This window comes from Glandiceps talaboti, chromosome 19, assembly GCF_964340395.1.
Source record: "Glandiceps talaboti chromosome 19, keGlaTala1.1, whole genome shotgun sequence".
NCBI lineage: Eukaryota > Metazoa > Hemichordata > Enteropneusta > Spengelidae > Glandiceps > Glandiceps talaboti.
In genome coordinates this window covers 6,414,679-6,431,452 of record NC_135567.1, presented here as the reverse complement: position 1 = coordinate 6,431,452, position 16,774 = coordinate 6,414,679, and the positions used below count along the sequence as shown (strand labels likewise).

At 35.1% G+C, this 16,774-nt stretch overlaps 1 protein-coding gene across 1 annotated transcript in view; it reads left to right on the top strand.

Moving 5' to 3' along the window:
* LOC144450382 (uncharacterized) overlaps positions 1 to 16,774 on the top strand; it is a 318,500-nt gene that overhangs the window by 40,785 nt on the left and 260,941 nt on the right. The window contains exon 4 of the mRNA XM_078140985.1: positions 12,890 to 12,988. Within this exon, the coding sequence (XP_077997111.1) occupies positions 12,890 to 12,988 (99 nt within the window). The remainder of the gene's footprint in view (positions 1 to 12,889; positions 12,989 to 16,774) is intronic.

The window sequence follows — 16,774 nt, the reverse complement described above, 5'->3', positions numbered from 1 at the left end:
TCTGTGACATATACACACATCCCAATGTGAGGTCAATTGATTTTTTCAGAGAATATTTTTACAATAATTTAACTTGATCAGGTAAGTACCGGCATATTTTCATAAAAAAATCAGCTCCCCTTACAAAAAGATTTTATAGATATTTTGTAGACTACTATAGAAATTCTATAGAGTTATATTTTGACATGTTTTTGTAACAGACTAGAGATGTGATTAGCCTAGGGGATTACCCTTGTTTATTCAAAGTTAATTTACAACTATATTCAAGCAATATGAACAGACGTAAAAGAAAGTTCAGAAACACACAATTCACCACAATTGCATTGGTGGCTCACTTCTACTAGGTCTGTTTGTGTGTTTGGATGATACTTCTTTTCAATAAAGCTTACAATTTGATATTAAGGCTGCTTTCACAAAAACTTGTTGGGGGAGATTTTATGGGTGGGGACAGGGATTAATAGACAAATGAATAAATATTCTAAAAATGTATGCAAATATACATAGCAACAGCTTTGGTGAACAATGGTTTCACAGATTGATATTTTAGAGAGCAACATCAAATTAGGGTGCATGATATTTTAGGGGGGGGGGGAGATATATACAACCACACAATCTTTTGAAAGGATAGCAGAAATATACACTCAACTTGGTCTCTCATGTAATTTCTGCCATCCTGCCAAATATTTCACACTCTGTCAGTATGGTCGTGATATCATCCCAAAACGTGGCCAAGGGATGATATTCTGACCTACCTCTGAATAAAGAAGTATACAAAACAGCATTTTGTAAAATTTTATTTTGTTGTATAAAACAGCAGTTTACAGTATGAAACAATTAAATAACCACTTTGCAATTTGTGATGTCAATATTTTACATACAGCCGAAAGTGCCATCCTTATATGCAGTCCTGTGAAGGGGGCTATTAGAGTGGGTTCTATCCGTCCGGCAGTCTGTACATGTATTCATCCCTCCCTTCATCCGTCTGTCTGTCCATCCATCCTACTGACCGTGCATCTGTAATATGTTATTTCTCAGAGATGACATGTCCAATTTCTTTCAAACCTGCCAAAAATATGACAGGTCATATGGTACATACACACATCACTTTATTTGCAACATATGCAAATTTGATTGAACGGCAACCATATTAGTAGTTTAAAATCAATATTTATGACATAACTAAAAACTATCATACATAGAGACTCCATTCAAGTGTCTACCCCTTTTATTATCAGGTACAAGCTTTCTTTTAAGATATTGACCTTTCACCTTGATAACCTTCAAGGTCAATTATCAAAATCCAACCATTTATTGCCTATTGCACAACTATCACTTTGTCATATTTATTTGTTTCCAGTTTCTTTTAAATCATGTCCATCATTAATATAGCAGAAGACAAATATACACAAGGATAATTTTTATAGTGCTCATATAACTTTTTAATGAATGGTGGCCATATTTTGAGTAATAAATCAATATATTAAGTTGCATAACGTAAAAACTTCAATACAAAGAACATCCATTCAAGTGTGTAAGCCCATATAATCACTTGCAAGTTCTGTTGAAAGAAAGTGACCTTTGACCCTGACCTTTTAGTTGAATAATCAAAATCAAGCTGTGTTTTGCATAGAGTCTGTAGCATGTATGTTTAAAAAAATTTAATGTAATGTAGTACAAGAGTAGCAGAGAAATGTAGAGTGTATACATTATATTTTGGTGTTTACATAACTTTTAATGAATATACATGGACAATCATGATTTACTGCAAAAGTCAAAAGCTTTAATATGTGGAGACTCCATTCAACTGTAAGAGTTTATCCCTACATTACAATGTAGTTGGTGTAAACTTACTTTTCAGATCTCGACTTTTGACCATGAATTTTAATTTCCCGTTCAATTACCAAAATCCAGCCATTTCCTTTATGTGACCGACACACTCTTTAGTATCACTTTGTTGTCACTAATTTGTTTTAAACCATTTCTTCATTCAATCACAGAGGTAAATATTTGTTGCAACTAATTCCTTTTAAAACAATATGTCTCCATTCAGTGTCATAGGGGAGGGGGTACCTAATCAGTAATACATATTAACCAATACCTAAACTGTATCTATTACATATTACACGATTGTTTCTCGCTTTACAATTATTACCCCTAGCATGGATCTATAGCAGCACAACGGCCCTTTATACTTCATCAACTCCCTGGGGAGCACACAATCCATTACAGCCTTTATAAGTGCATAGGTTTAAAGCATTCAAACTGCAACCTCTATCCTACCAGGTCCCCAATTATACAGCTGGGTTGACTGAAGCACATGCACGGTTCAAAACTTGCCCAAGGACTTTAGCCACTCAGAAACAAACGGCAGCGATGGGGCTCGATACTGCAGCCTGCAGATTCAAAGCCAGCCACTTCTGTAAGACCCAATTCTCTCCTCACAACTGACAATTCATTTACTATATGCCATACAGTTGTCAGCAGCAAACATGAGGGGAACTAACTGTACATTTGCTTTAGGTATATCCTGATTTCAAAAAGTGTTGTGAGGGACATATGTTGATGACACATCATTAATAACATGTAGAGGTAGTGAGTGAGGATACACAATTTACACTTGTTTTGTGGACAACTTTTAGAATTGTGAACTGAATGTCATCAGTTATATGTTCTGACAAAGACATTCGTCAAAATTGTACAATGTCTTAAGTTACAATAGAAACCAGTTAACCTAAAACAGAACAATGTGTGGTTCAACACAAAATCTTACTATGCTACAAATTTATCATCTAGGATGTCAACATTTATACTAGAATTACTACATTTCATCATCTACAATGTAGAGAACCAAAATGTTATCAACATTGCTACATGTTTTTTTGCATAGGTTACCAATGTCTTAGATTGTCAACATACATGGAGTAACAATATATACTTAGTTGGTGATGATCTGCTTAAATACTGGTATCTCATAGAAAGAAATGTACCACAAGTAGTAATGTTGGTAGGATTTTTGCTGTGACTGGCCGTAAAATGTAGCAATATGAATAATATTTTTGTCAAGACAGAATGCTGTGTTTCAGGACAACTGGATTCCATTGTATATAGTTTTAAAAAATCAAAATTGATTTAAATAAACATTATGGAGTCAAACGCACTGATGAAACAAGTTAAATTATGAAGCCTTCATTAATTGAAAGGGGGGTTATGACCAGTGGAATTAGGAGGAGGAATGGGGGGGGGGTCAACCTTTACAAATCAGTTCTTGGAGAAGGGTCATATTTTAGAAAATGGGATAGGGGAGGGTCACATTTTACTTTGACTAACTATGTTGTGAAGTTTAGCATTATTTTGTGATTTTGGCATCCTATCACTCCACATCATATGCAAACTACTTGTGAAATAACCTGTAGGTTGGCATTTAGTGACCACTCAAAAATTAAATTAATATTATTTTGATTGTAGACACTGTACTTTACATTGTTATAAGCTATGGTTATGAAATGATCAAAACAAGTTGACTTTTACTATATCATCCGTGTAACCATGGTAATGAACAGTCCAGTGTTGCCATAAATTAATGGCTTAGGTGTTGGGTTTGGTATCATAATATCACACCATGTCATCAAATCACTGCTGACATTGACAACCATACGGCATATAGTAAATGAATTGTCAGTTGTGAGGAGAGGAGTGGGTCTTACAGAAGTAAAATGGGAACAGTTTGGTATATAGAAATCTATAGTTATAGATACCAATGTAGGCTTTTGTATGAAATTCAAGATAAATACATTACTACTGAGGGGGTAAAAATTAATGTTTTACAGTATAGATATATATAGTTATATAGTTATATACCAATCTAGGTTTGAATGTTAAGAATGTTCATAAAGTATTAGAATTCAACCACAGTCACCATGGTTATAACAATATATTGATTCTATAAGTCAAAAAAGAGGCAATACAGAGAACTCATAATAAAGATTTTTTGAAAGACTGATTACCTTGATATTTGATGGGACATTACATAGAGCATGTAGATGGAAAATTGTTCAAAAGAAAATGATTGCATCAGAGATGTGTGGTTTGGGTCAAAATCTATAATACCAAAACTACTGAGCAGATTAACCTGTAATATGTATATTTCTCTAGGGATAAATTGTTAATTACGGACTGCGAGGGCCCCACCCTTTTTGGCGGTAGTTTAGTAGCAATTTTGGTGTTTTGGTGCTCAGCCATTTGTTTCTGTTCAGTTTTTAGGTCTGGTGGGAATGTACTTAGGAGTGTTTAGATTTAGAAGTACTGATGATATGCTGATTTTATCAGTGATATGCAAATTAGAGCATAAAAATGTGTCTTTTGTGGGTGGAGCAGGGGAGTCTGCTATCACAAATATCATAACCTCCCTAAACTGAATGATTGGCACATAGTTATATGGTGTGTTACAATAAAACTCAATGATTCCTGTGTGCAATTATTTCTGATAAACAAGGGTTAGCTGAGTTCAAAGACTGTTTGTTTTACACATATCAATACTATAATATTAGTAATACTACAAGTGGCAATGCAATTGACAAGTTATTTTTATATATTTTTCTATCAAGGTTATATTCTAGATTTTTTGCGTAATGATTTCAAAACCTCACCCCTACATATTATCAGCAAACAGAACAGCACAAGTTTGTATTTTTGCCATTTACACAGCTTTTCTAGTCCATTCACAGGGAAAACGTAGCCTCAGATTGTTATCCACATTTGCTAATCATGTTGTCATAATTAAAATTTGAATACATGCTAAGATATAGATATTCTTAGAAGCCAAAAGATCAATGTCAGTTTAATGAACAACCTTTAATTCAATAAGTTTAACTTTGGTTAACTTCAAAAAACAATCTTTTTCCCCAAATAATGATGAAACAATTTTGTATGTTCCTACAATCTCAACATGACTTCTATGCGACTTGTCTTTAATTTCAAATATTTTCAGAAATTACAAAACTTAACATCAGACCAAAGTTTTTCACTGCTAGTCACAATCGTTTATGACATCCCATATCAAGTGTACAAATGCACCAGTTACATCTATTTTAATTAGCATCCCAGTGAGGTATCTCTAAATGCAATAAGTCTGTAAATAGTGTTGTCAGTGTGAAGTAAAAGGTTCAATTGTCATGAAACACCAGTTATTAAACACATATGTAATAAGACAAGGATATCTCACTTACAGTTATTGATAATTACAGTTGGGACAATCTCATTACACTGTTAGCTGTGACAGCATTGTTTACAAATGGACTACTGTTAGAAGGTCCACATGCTAACCTTCCAATTAAAGTGGTGTTATTTTACACTGGATATGGATGATATTAATAATTAGATCCCATTGTATATAGTATTAAAAAGCAAAACTAATTGAAAGGAAAATTGTGGAGTCAAACCCAGTGATAGTCTGGATGCCAAACTATGGTTTCTAACCCTAACCACAGTCTGGTCAAAGTCCCTCAATCAGCACACATTCCTGTGCTCCCTCATACAGCATTCATCTAAATATGATTATGTTGTTGCATCCCCACATGATTTAGTTTAAACATACCTGTGGTGGAGTCCTGGTTGGACATTGGATTTTGTAAAAACAGCTGTACCAAATTAATATTTAATGAGCAGTGATGACACCCCTTTATTACTAGTGGTATGTGCTGTTCATGTTTTACTCACAATGAGGTTGAGCCATAATTAACACCTTTCATCAGAGCTTTGACTATACTGCGAGTGAAGGTATAAATCATAACGATACTGTATAGGAACTAGACTAAACCACTGATGAAACAAGTTAAATTAGAACAGTCCAATATGGTATATTCAACCTGTTGTGTTCTTAGGGTGTAGGTATTAGTATTATCTGTCAATACAGGGATACGATATCTTTCATGTAGTCCTAGTCAACGCTTTTAGATCACACTCTGTCAGAGACAAACCTTTCAACAATTGTGTCTGTTGTGATTTATTATTATAGTCCTTTTTATTAAGTCTTTCATCCAAAGTTTTGGTTAATTTAACAAACACCTACAGGTAGATTCTCCATCGTGATTAATACACATTGATGATACTGACACCACATGTCTTGCCATCTCCTTTTGACATCCTATCTGAGCCAACCTCTTCCCAACAATTTATGTCTTCCTTTGAATTCAATACTCTTTGTTACTTCTCTACCAATTGAAATAAAGAGAATGATTAATCAAAATTTAAAACAATCTGCTCAAGTGCTAAAGAACACTCATTAGATCTTTTAGCACAACTGAACTGATAAGGTTCAATAGTGCTATAGGCATCACTATTTAAATGTGTGTGTGTGTGTGTGTGTGTGTGTTTGTGTGTGTGTGTGTGTGCGTGTGTGTGTAAACAACTTAAAGTCAAAAATCGCTGGACTGATTGCCATGATATTTGGTGGGTATATTACCTTGGGTGTCTAGTTTGGAAATTGATCAAGTCAAAATGATCACATCACCACAGTGACTGTGATTTGGGTAAAAAAAATGTGATTTTTGGTCAATAAACTTAAACTCACAAACTACTAGGCAGATATGTCTAAATATTGGAGGGAACATTCTTATAGGTGTTTAGATTAAGAATTGTTCACAACATGATGATTCCATCAGTAATATGCAAATTAGGGCTAAAATGTATCTTTTTGGTCAACAGTCTTTAAATCCAAAACATCTTTATACGAATATTGGATTTTAAAATAATTGCCAGATATTATATATTATCCTAATTTTCAGGATAGATCTGATAGATTAGTTTTGTTTTATATAAAATAATGTATATAGATAATAAAACACAGGTTTAACCAATGCATAAATCACAGGATTAACAAAATATCAGGATTAACAAAATATCAGGAGTAACATGAAACAATTTCAAAAAAAAGCTTTGAATTACAACCATGACTCATTTGAAATTATTTCTTTAAATGTATTGTAAGTGTTTCATTAGATAAAGATTCTGTTTTGATGTTACAAACTTTTGTTGGTAAGTATCGGGAATGAAATATACACTGAGCTTTAATATACACTGAGCTTGAGTCAAATGTAGGATCCTGACTGCAATCTTCATAACCAATCAAGTTACATCAAATTAGTTAATCTCAAGTTCAAAAAATCTTTACTAAAGGGTAGACCATTTGATATCCTGGGGGGGGGGGGGGCTTGGAAGATTGGTGGAGTCATTTTTTTTCACCTGCTTGCCTGTGAATTATTATTTTTTCTCCTTCGCCTATACTGGCAACTTTTATTTTTCTTTCCTTCTTTGAGATATCCGAATTTTTTTTTGACGCCTATGTTGAACTCCTATTTTTGTTGCCACAATTTTCTGTTTGGTTTTCGCACAGGGTAATAAAGAGAGTAAAAAGATGCTGGTCTATCACACACAGATTATATTTAGAAAACTACATATTTCAATACATGTTTGATTTTCAATTAAATATAAACATCATTGACAGTTTTTATGCCATGATGACACACAGAAAATGCAATTCGGAAACTTGATTAGTGAACTCAGACAATAATTTACAAGCTTTACAAGACAGTTCTAACATGTAAAAAGCAACTACATAAGGTTGAAACATTTTTAAAATAAAGTTTTCATAGCATCTTGACAGTAAGAGGTGGAGGAAAGAACTTTGATTTGAGAATGGGACATGTCTACCTCTTATGGGGGTCCTAGGGGGTCTCCCTCCAGAGGCCTTTGAAGTTTTTTTTACCAATTTTGGTGAATATTATTGTTGGTTTAACGAATGAGTGGCCTCCGGGGTGAGATAGTCCAAGGGGTTTCACCCCTGGCAGATCTGGAGTTTTTTGTTTCTATTTAGGTAATTTTTAGGTTATTCATAGCCTCTGAGATATATATTGCCAAGCATCGAAAAGCTAAAGTAAATATAACCTTTTTAAATAAGTTTTCCATGTTATAAAAATGGGCCTGTAACATTGGTATAGGGGCATTGATATTGCATATATAGTAAAGTCACTGATATGATAGAGAACTTTAGGAGGTCATACCTAGTGTACAATAGAAACTTGAATTTGGTTATTTTGTAGTGTCGATACATGTAGTGTCCGAAATAGGAATTATATTCATCCCTTCTGACAAATTCATACTGAAGAGACTAGAACAATTTAGATTAAGTTCTTTTATAAACTATCTAATAGTATGAAGATTACCAATTACAAAACCTTCAAGTTCACTTTTGCCCCAAAGTGCAAGATAAGTGAAGCACTGATTGTGAAACAGCCAAACATTTACATGACATGTTCTGTAACTAGTGTGGTAGCTAGGTAAAACATGTATTTGTATAATTTATGTAGGTTATGTTTGAACCCTTACATGAAGTAATATTTAAAAAAAATCTGAAAGAAAGTGAGACAAGAACAAATATATATATGTACCACAGACCAATGAAACTGACTGGTCCCTGATATGTGTTTGAAAATGTTTGTCATGATTTGACAAGTGTCCGTGTTGGAGAGGTACTAGCAGGTTGAACTGTACACTTGAACTTGTGCATCATTTCCCTGCCAAGACATTTTTTCTAGTAGCAGCAGTGTTGCAGCCAGCTTTTTCTCAGAGTGGGACATTGTGTCCCGAGACTTTCATTTTTCTGGGTCATCTTATTTTTTTTGTGGGACATCACAAAATTTATCATTACACCAAATGTACTAGTCTATAACAAACTCAATAAAACACTCATATATAACACAATTACAGGTAAGTTTAATCCTGCACCAATCTTGTTTCAGTGTTTACATGCAAATGTGAAAACTGATTAGAGTGGAGTCATATTTTCTATAACTACAGCTGACTAACTGTTGTTCATTGTTACTGTCAATCATTGTCAATGTACTGTTCAAGACTTGATGAGTTCATGACTTCATAATGGTTACTTTGATAATTGTATCACTGACTTTTGATAAACATATCTCTCTCCAACGTGATGTCTGTTTAATTGTTAAAACAATTGCTGACTGATTATCTTTGTGAATTATCCACAGTAAAGCATAGACCATACACAAAAAGTCACTATTTTATTTTATTTGTTCTATGCGTCTTTGTTTTGCTGTTTTCTATTCTTTATGAGCCTCCTCAAATGGGAATATATCAATCGGTGGTCCCTCAGCTGAGATCAGTGATAAGACATCCAGTCTATCAGGTTCAAGTCTATTTTGAATGTTTGTTTTGATCTTATTCTGAATGGAAAACCCGCGTTCACAATCTGCTGTTTGGATAGGCAATATAAGCTTTACCAAGTTCGGAAACTGGTCTCTATGAAAAATATACATCAGTTTCCACAATGTAGCCATCTTATCGCGTGGGTATAACTTTGACAACACGAGTTCTTTGGCGGTTGCAAATTCACGCATTACACACGCTGGATCCACTGTGAGATCTACAACTGTATCATCGCCGCGTGTTTTAGCTTCCCCGAAGTGGTTTACTAAGTAAATACTCCGATTTCTTGGTTTCCATATTCAGTAAGTTCATCTTTGGACAGAAATGATAGCGGCCGCATGGCTATAGAACAGCGAATGCATTTATTAACTCGGTTGATTGTCAAGGAAATCTCTCACTTAGGTTATCTAGGATGTTCTGAATAAAGTCACGCCTAATGTTAGTGAAGTGGTTTATTGCATTAGGTGCTGTTTTGATGTCATGACCACTAACGACGTACTTGTTGTCAGTTTCCTTCATTTTCTCAAGATCGGAGAGAAATTTTCCGTTATCTGTAGCTAATCCTTCCAACTGCATAGTCGTAGTTTGTAGTGAGGCTTGTATGATCGCTATATCAATGTCTGATGCTTGAAATATACCATACTGAGGTGAGTAAGGACAGGAATTACATCCATGAGTAGGTGCGTTGTAGCAACGAATTCATACTGATGCATAGTCTTTGCCAAACCTTTTGCGGTAGGTAATTTCTCAGCTTGTTCTTCGAAATACCTGACGAGAGATCCATACGTGTGATATATAGTTTCAAGGGCAGAGTAGAACGAGAACCACCGTACTTCATGAACTTCTTTGTATTTCAGACAGGGATCGATGAGGATAACTTGTATTGATTTCACTTTTTCAGTGCGTACGGCTGATCTTGAAAAGTGATAGTATATATCAGTGAGACTTTGTTGGTATTTCCTCAGATACGGCACTTTCTCGGCAGCCTGACTTATACATAGTGCCAAACGGTGTGCTATGTAATGTATACCAAGTAGGAATGGATTTATCTCGCGTCTCAGTCGTACACAAACTGTCGATATAGTTTTTTTTACTGAACTAAACTAAACTAAACTAAACTAAAATAATAAATCCATGCTATGATGCATAGAAGTTAGACATTATCATGATTCATGGCATCGTCGCAAACCATGGTCTGTTTTACGGCAACGTTCTTAACTAGCCTCCCACATCGTCGCAAACCACGGTCTGTTTTACGGCAACGTTCTTAACGAGCCTCCCACATAGAAATAATAACTCTGGCTTGCAAGAATGGATTCATGGTCAAGATGTCACAGTTTTACGAGCCACAGTTTCCAAGTCACAATTGCTGTCCTAACCGGTCTCCCATATTTTATAGACTTTTTAATGATTGCATACAATTCTCTAAAAGTTAGTTATCTACCAGAGTGCTTAATCTGATAGATATATTGTTAAATTAGTTTTAATCTGGATAGTCAGTTTGTAGTCAATTTCAAACATATATTTCTCCTATCTTTACAATAAAACATGAAAAAAATAAACTTAATGTAATTATGTTTGGCTAAATAACCTACTAGCCTGCCAGGATTTGATGCTCATTTGTTCATAACTGAACTTGTCAAAATGGTGTCAGTGGTATGTAAATCATAAAATCTGAGCGGGTTTTTTTGGACAAAAACAATTCTGAAGCAGAATCCCTTGACCGATACATAATTTTATTTCCAATGGTCGTCAAGTTAATGACTTCCATGTTTCATCATGGGTGTTGTCATATACCCTATGCTCTATGGCACGGCTGTAGAGTTGATTGTTAGTCAGTCAGATTCGATTTCCTGTTTTTTATTCTGTATTTACGGTGGTTACACATACAGGCTTGGTAATTAATTTCAACATTTCATTATGTGCTATCCAGCAATACTTTCAATTTCTTTGATTAATGTATGCAAATTGAACCATATATATATTTGATTAGTTGTCCTACAAAATATTTTATTGACACTATTTTTAATTTATGGAACTGCCTTCATACCAAATAATGATAACGAGACTGTGATCACCATTCCTATACCCAATGTGGTTTTACATTGTACAGTTATTTCATAGATCTAATGTGAAAGACTTAAATATACATCACAACCATCTTGGGAAAAGATAATAGTTTTAATGTTTGCAGTTGGTCAAACTATACATTTACATCAAATCTGGTGTAGATGTAATTATCAAAAAAGACCCAATGTTTACACCACGCTATATTTTGCATCTTGGAAGGGAAACTATAGAATGGCACAACTATGTCTCAAGGGATGTCAGATAATTGATTGTCATTACAGCTAATTTCACAATATAAAGAGTTTCATTTCTTGATTAAGTGTAACACCAGATGATTTAGCTAGAGACTATATAATGACATAACAGCTATGACTGGATGCAACACATATATCAATTTGTAGTCCTGCTGTATGATTGTACACTCAGTCAGGCATGTCTCTATCATAGTCATGCAGACAATTCAACTTTGACCCTGAAGGGTAGCGCACTGGATTGTCTTTCTCCAAAGAAGGTAATGCTTATCCTACATAGAAAGGAACAGAGTGGACAATGCAAATGTCTTAAAATAAGTCTTCAATGTACTTGCCATTGTCTTTGTAGTAGTGACTGTTCATAAGTATCTGTGTTATGATACATATAGTGTAATAGTAATAAACCACATCAACATTTTTCCACTGATCATTTGATACTCATTCATATACCAGCTGTATAATATATACCATGATTCCTTTGTTGATTCTAAATAACATATCAATGTTTAGCACTGAACTGATAAGGTTCAGTAGTGCTATAGGCCTGGCAACGTAACGAGCGATCCATACGTGTGATATATAGTTTCAAGGGCAGAGTAGAAGGAGAACCACCGTACTTCATGAACTTCTTTGTATTTCAGACAGGGATCATTGAGGATAACTTGTATTTATTTCACTGTTTCAGTGTGTACGGCTAATCTTGAAAAGTGATAGTATATATCAGTGAGACTTTGCTGGTATTTCCTCAGATACGGCACTTTCTCGGCGACCTGACTTGTACATAGCACCAAATGGTGTGCTATGCAATGTATACCAAGTAGGAATGGATTTATCATCTCAGTCGTACACAAACTGTCGATATTGTTTTTTTACTGAACTGAACTGAACTAAACTAAACTAAACTAAACTAAACTAAAATAATAAATACATGCTATGATGCATAGAAGTTAATAGACAGTATCCAAATATCCCTAGCAACCATGATCACGCCCTTAGAAACAGCCAAACGGTTGAAAAATGTATGCAAATATGCCCAGCAACAAGACCCCGCCCATGGCAACAGCCAAATGATCACTGATGTTGTAATGATAACAGGGATTAATAGGCAATTGAATAAACATTCAAAAAATATATGCAAATATCCCTAGCAACCATGACCACGCCCATAGCAACAGCTAAAAAGTGGTGTATTTCACACTGATAACAAGAGGGATTAATAGACAAATGAATAAACATTCAAAAAATGTATCATTTATTTACACAATAAGATTACAATCGTAATTATTGATATGATACATTATTATAACAGAAAGAGTAATATGTATTGAATTATTTAATTACAGTACGGGAGGACAAGTCTACATTATGCCGCTAACAGTGGACATTTTGATATCTGTAAATTGTTGCTGGAAGCTGGTGCCAAAATAGATGCAGTTGGAGAAGTAGGTTGAGTTTTGATTAGCTAATATCTTATTTATCGATTATATGATGTGTACATGTCAACCATTCCAATGTGTTATCATTTAATGTGTTTGACTATAACTTTTTTATTTGATAAGGTAAATACTCACATGTTTTCATAGGATGACCACCTTGCCATAGCGCTAAATCCGATAAGTATATTGTTAATGGCCTATGATAGTATCACAATGGTATTGTTAATGGCCTATGATAGTATCACAATGGTATTGTTAATGGTCTATGATAGTATCACAATGGTATTGTTAATGGTCTATGATAGTATCACAATGGTATTGTTAATGGTCTATGATAGTATCACAATGGTATTGTTAATGGCCTATGATAGTATCACAATGGTATTGTTAATGTTAGGACTATCTTAATTAAAAAGACAATTCATTTATCGCAATCACCTTCAGGGTCAATTATCAAAGTCAAGACAAGTCCTGCCTATCATATACACATTTAGGTATTTACATATTGCCAATTTCTTTTAAAGCATGTTTACAAGTAATCTTGAAGAAAAGAACTATACACAAACATTATTTTTGGAGCTCATATCACTTTGTCTACCCCCATATTATCCAATGCAAACTATCTTTTAGTCTTCGTTGAAGACACAACCCTCAGAAAATACAATGTGTCTGTGATAGACAAATTGGCTTGATTTAATGCTTGACCCTCAAGGTCAAAGGTCAAGGTCTCAAATTTGTTCATTCTTACACTTTGTGAATTGGCCCAGTATACATACATAGTGTATTGAGGTTTATACTATTACGGATACTGGTAGTATCCAGTAGAATTCTTCACAATACATAATGGAGACTACCAGAATCCATGTATATTAAAGGCAGTGTATTCCAATAGAGATGGAACATCAGAATACAGTTATAGAAGCTAGCCTAAATAATTCCAGTGCAATTTCCACCAGAATTCAACGTGGAGTACACTACTGGATACTGTGTTCCAGTACAGGATATGGATACAGTTTGTGTGGTATCCACTCAAATAGGGCTGAATACAATACTGGATACTGTGTTCCAGTACAGGATATGGATACAGTTTATGTGGTATTCACTCAAATAGGGCTGGATACAATACTGGATACTGTGTTCCAATACATGATATGGATACAGTTTATGTGGTATTCACTCAAATAGGGCTGGATACAATACTGGATACTGTGTTCCAGTACAGGATATGGATACAGTTTATGTGGTATTCACTCAAATAGGGCTGAATACAATACTGGATACTGTGTTCCAGTACAGGATATGGATACAGTTTGTGTGGTATTCATTCAAATAGGGCTGAATACAATACTGGATACTGTGTTCCAGTACAGGATATGGATACAGTTTATGTGGTTTTCACTCAAATAGGGCTGAATACAATACTGGATACTGTGTTCCAGTACAGGATATGGATACAGTTTATGTGGTTTTCACTCAAATAGGGCTGAATACAATACTGGATACTGTGTTCCAGTACATGATATGGATACAGTTTGTGTGGTATTCACTCAAATAGGGCTGAATACAATACTGGATACTGTGTTCCAGTACAGGATATGGATACAGTTTGTGTGGTATCCACTCAAATAGGGCTGGATACAATACTGGATACTGTGTTCCAGTACAGGATATGGATACAGTTTGTATGGTATTCACTCAAATAGGGCTGAATACAATACTGGATACTGTGTTCCAGTACAGGATATGGATACAGTTTATGTGGTATTCACTCAAATAGGGCTGAATACAATACTGGAAACTGTGTTCCAGTACAGGATATGGATACAGTTTGTGTGGTATCCACTCAAATAGGGCTGAATACAATACTGGATACTGTGTTCCAATACAGGATATGGATACAGTTTGTGTGGTATCCACTCAAATAGGGCTGAATACAATACTGGATACTGTGTTCCAGTACAGGATATGGATACAGTTTGTGTGGTATTCACTCAAATAGGGCTGGATACAATACTGGATACTGTGTTCCAGTACAGGATATGGATACAGTTTATGTGGTATCCACTCAAATAGGGCTGAATACAATACTGGATACTGTGTTCCAGTACAGGATATGGATACAGTTTGTGTGGTATTCACTCAAATAGGGCTGGATACAATACTGGATACTGTGTTCCAGTACAGGATATGGATACAGTTTGTGTGGTATCCACTCAAATAGGGCTGAATACAATACTGGATACTGTGTTCCAGTACAGGATATGGATACAGTTTGTGTGGTATCCACTCAAATAGGGCTGAATACAATACTGGATACTGTGTTCCAATACAGGATATGGATACAGTTTGTGTGGTATTCACTCAAATAGGGCTGAATACAATACTGGATACTGTGTTCCAATACAGGATATGGATACAGTTTGTGTGGTATTCACTCAAATAGGGCTGGATACAATACTGGATACTGTGTTCCAGTACAGGATATGGATACAGTTTGTGTGGTATTCACTCAAATAAGGCTGAATACAATACTGGATACTGTGTTCCAATACAGGATATGGATACAGTTTGTCTGGTATTCACTCAAATAGGGCTGAATACAATACTGGAAACTGTGTTCCAGTACAGGATATGGATACAGTTTATGTGGTATTCACTCAAATAGGGCTGAATACAATACTGGAAACTGTGTTCCAGTACAGGATATGGATACAGTTTATGTGGTATTCACTCAAATAGGGCTGAATACAATACTGGAAACTGTGTTCCAGTACAGGATATGGATACAGTTTATGTGGTATTCACTCAAATAGGGCTGAATACAATACTGGAAACTGTGTTCCAGTACAGGATATGGATACAGTTTATGTGGTATCCACTCAAATAGGGCTGAATACAATACTGGATACTGTGTTCCAGTACAGGATATGGATACAGTTTGTGTGGTATTCACTCAAATAGGGCTGAATACAATACTGGAAACTATGTTCCAGTACAGGATATGGATACAGTTTATGTGGTATCCACTCAAATAGGGCTGAATACAATACTGGATACTGTGTTCCAGTACAGGATATGGATACAGTTTGTGTGGTATTCACTCATTATAGGGCTGAATACAATACTGGATACTGTGTTCCAATACAGGATATGGATACAGTTTATGTGGTTTTCACTCAAATAGGGCTGAATACAATACTGGATACTGTGTTCCAGTACAGGATATGGATACAGTTTATGTGGTATCCACTCAAATAGGGCTGAATACAATACTGGATACTGTGTTCCAGTACAGGATATGGATACAGTTTATGTGGTATTCACTCAAATAGGGCTGAATACAATACTGGATACTGTGTTCCAGTACAGGATATGGATACAGTTTGTGTGGTATTCACTCAAATAGGGCTGAATACAATACTGGATACTGTGTTCCAATACATGATATGGATACAGTTTGTGTGGTATTCACTCAAATAGGGCTGAATACAATACTGGATACTGTGTTCCAATACAGGATATGGATACAGTTTGTGTGGTATTCACTCAAATAGGGCTGAATACAATACTGGATACTGTGTTCCAGTACAGGATATGGATACAGTTTATGTGGTATTCATTCAAATAGGGCTGGATACAATACTGGATACTGTGTTCCAATACAGGATATGGATACAGTTTGTGTGGTATTCACTCAAATAGGGCTGAATACAATACTGGATACTGTGTTCCAGTACAGGATATGGATACAGTTTGTGTGGTATTCACTCAAATAGGGCTGAATACAATACT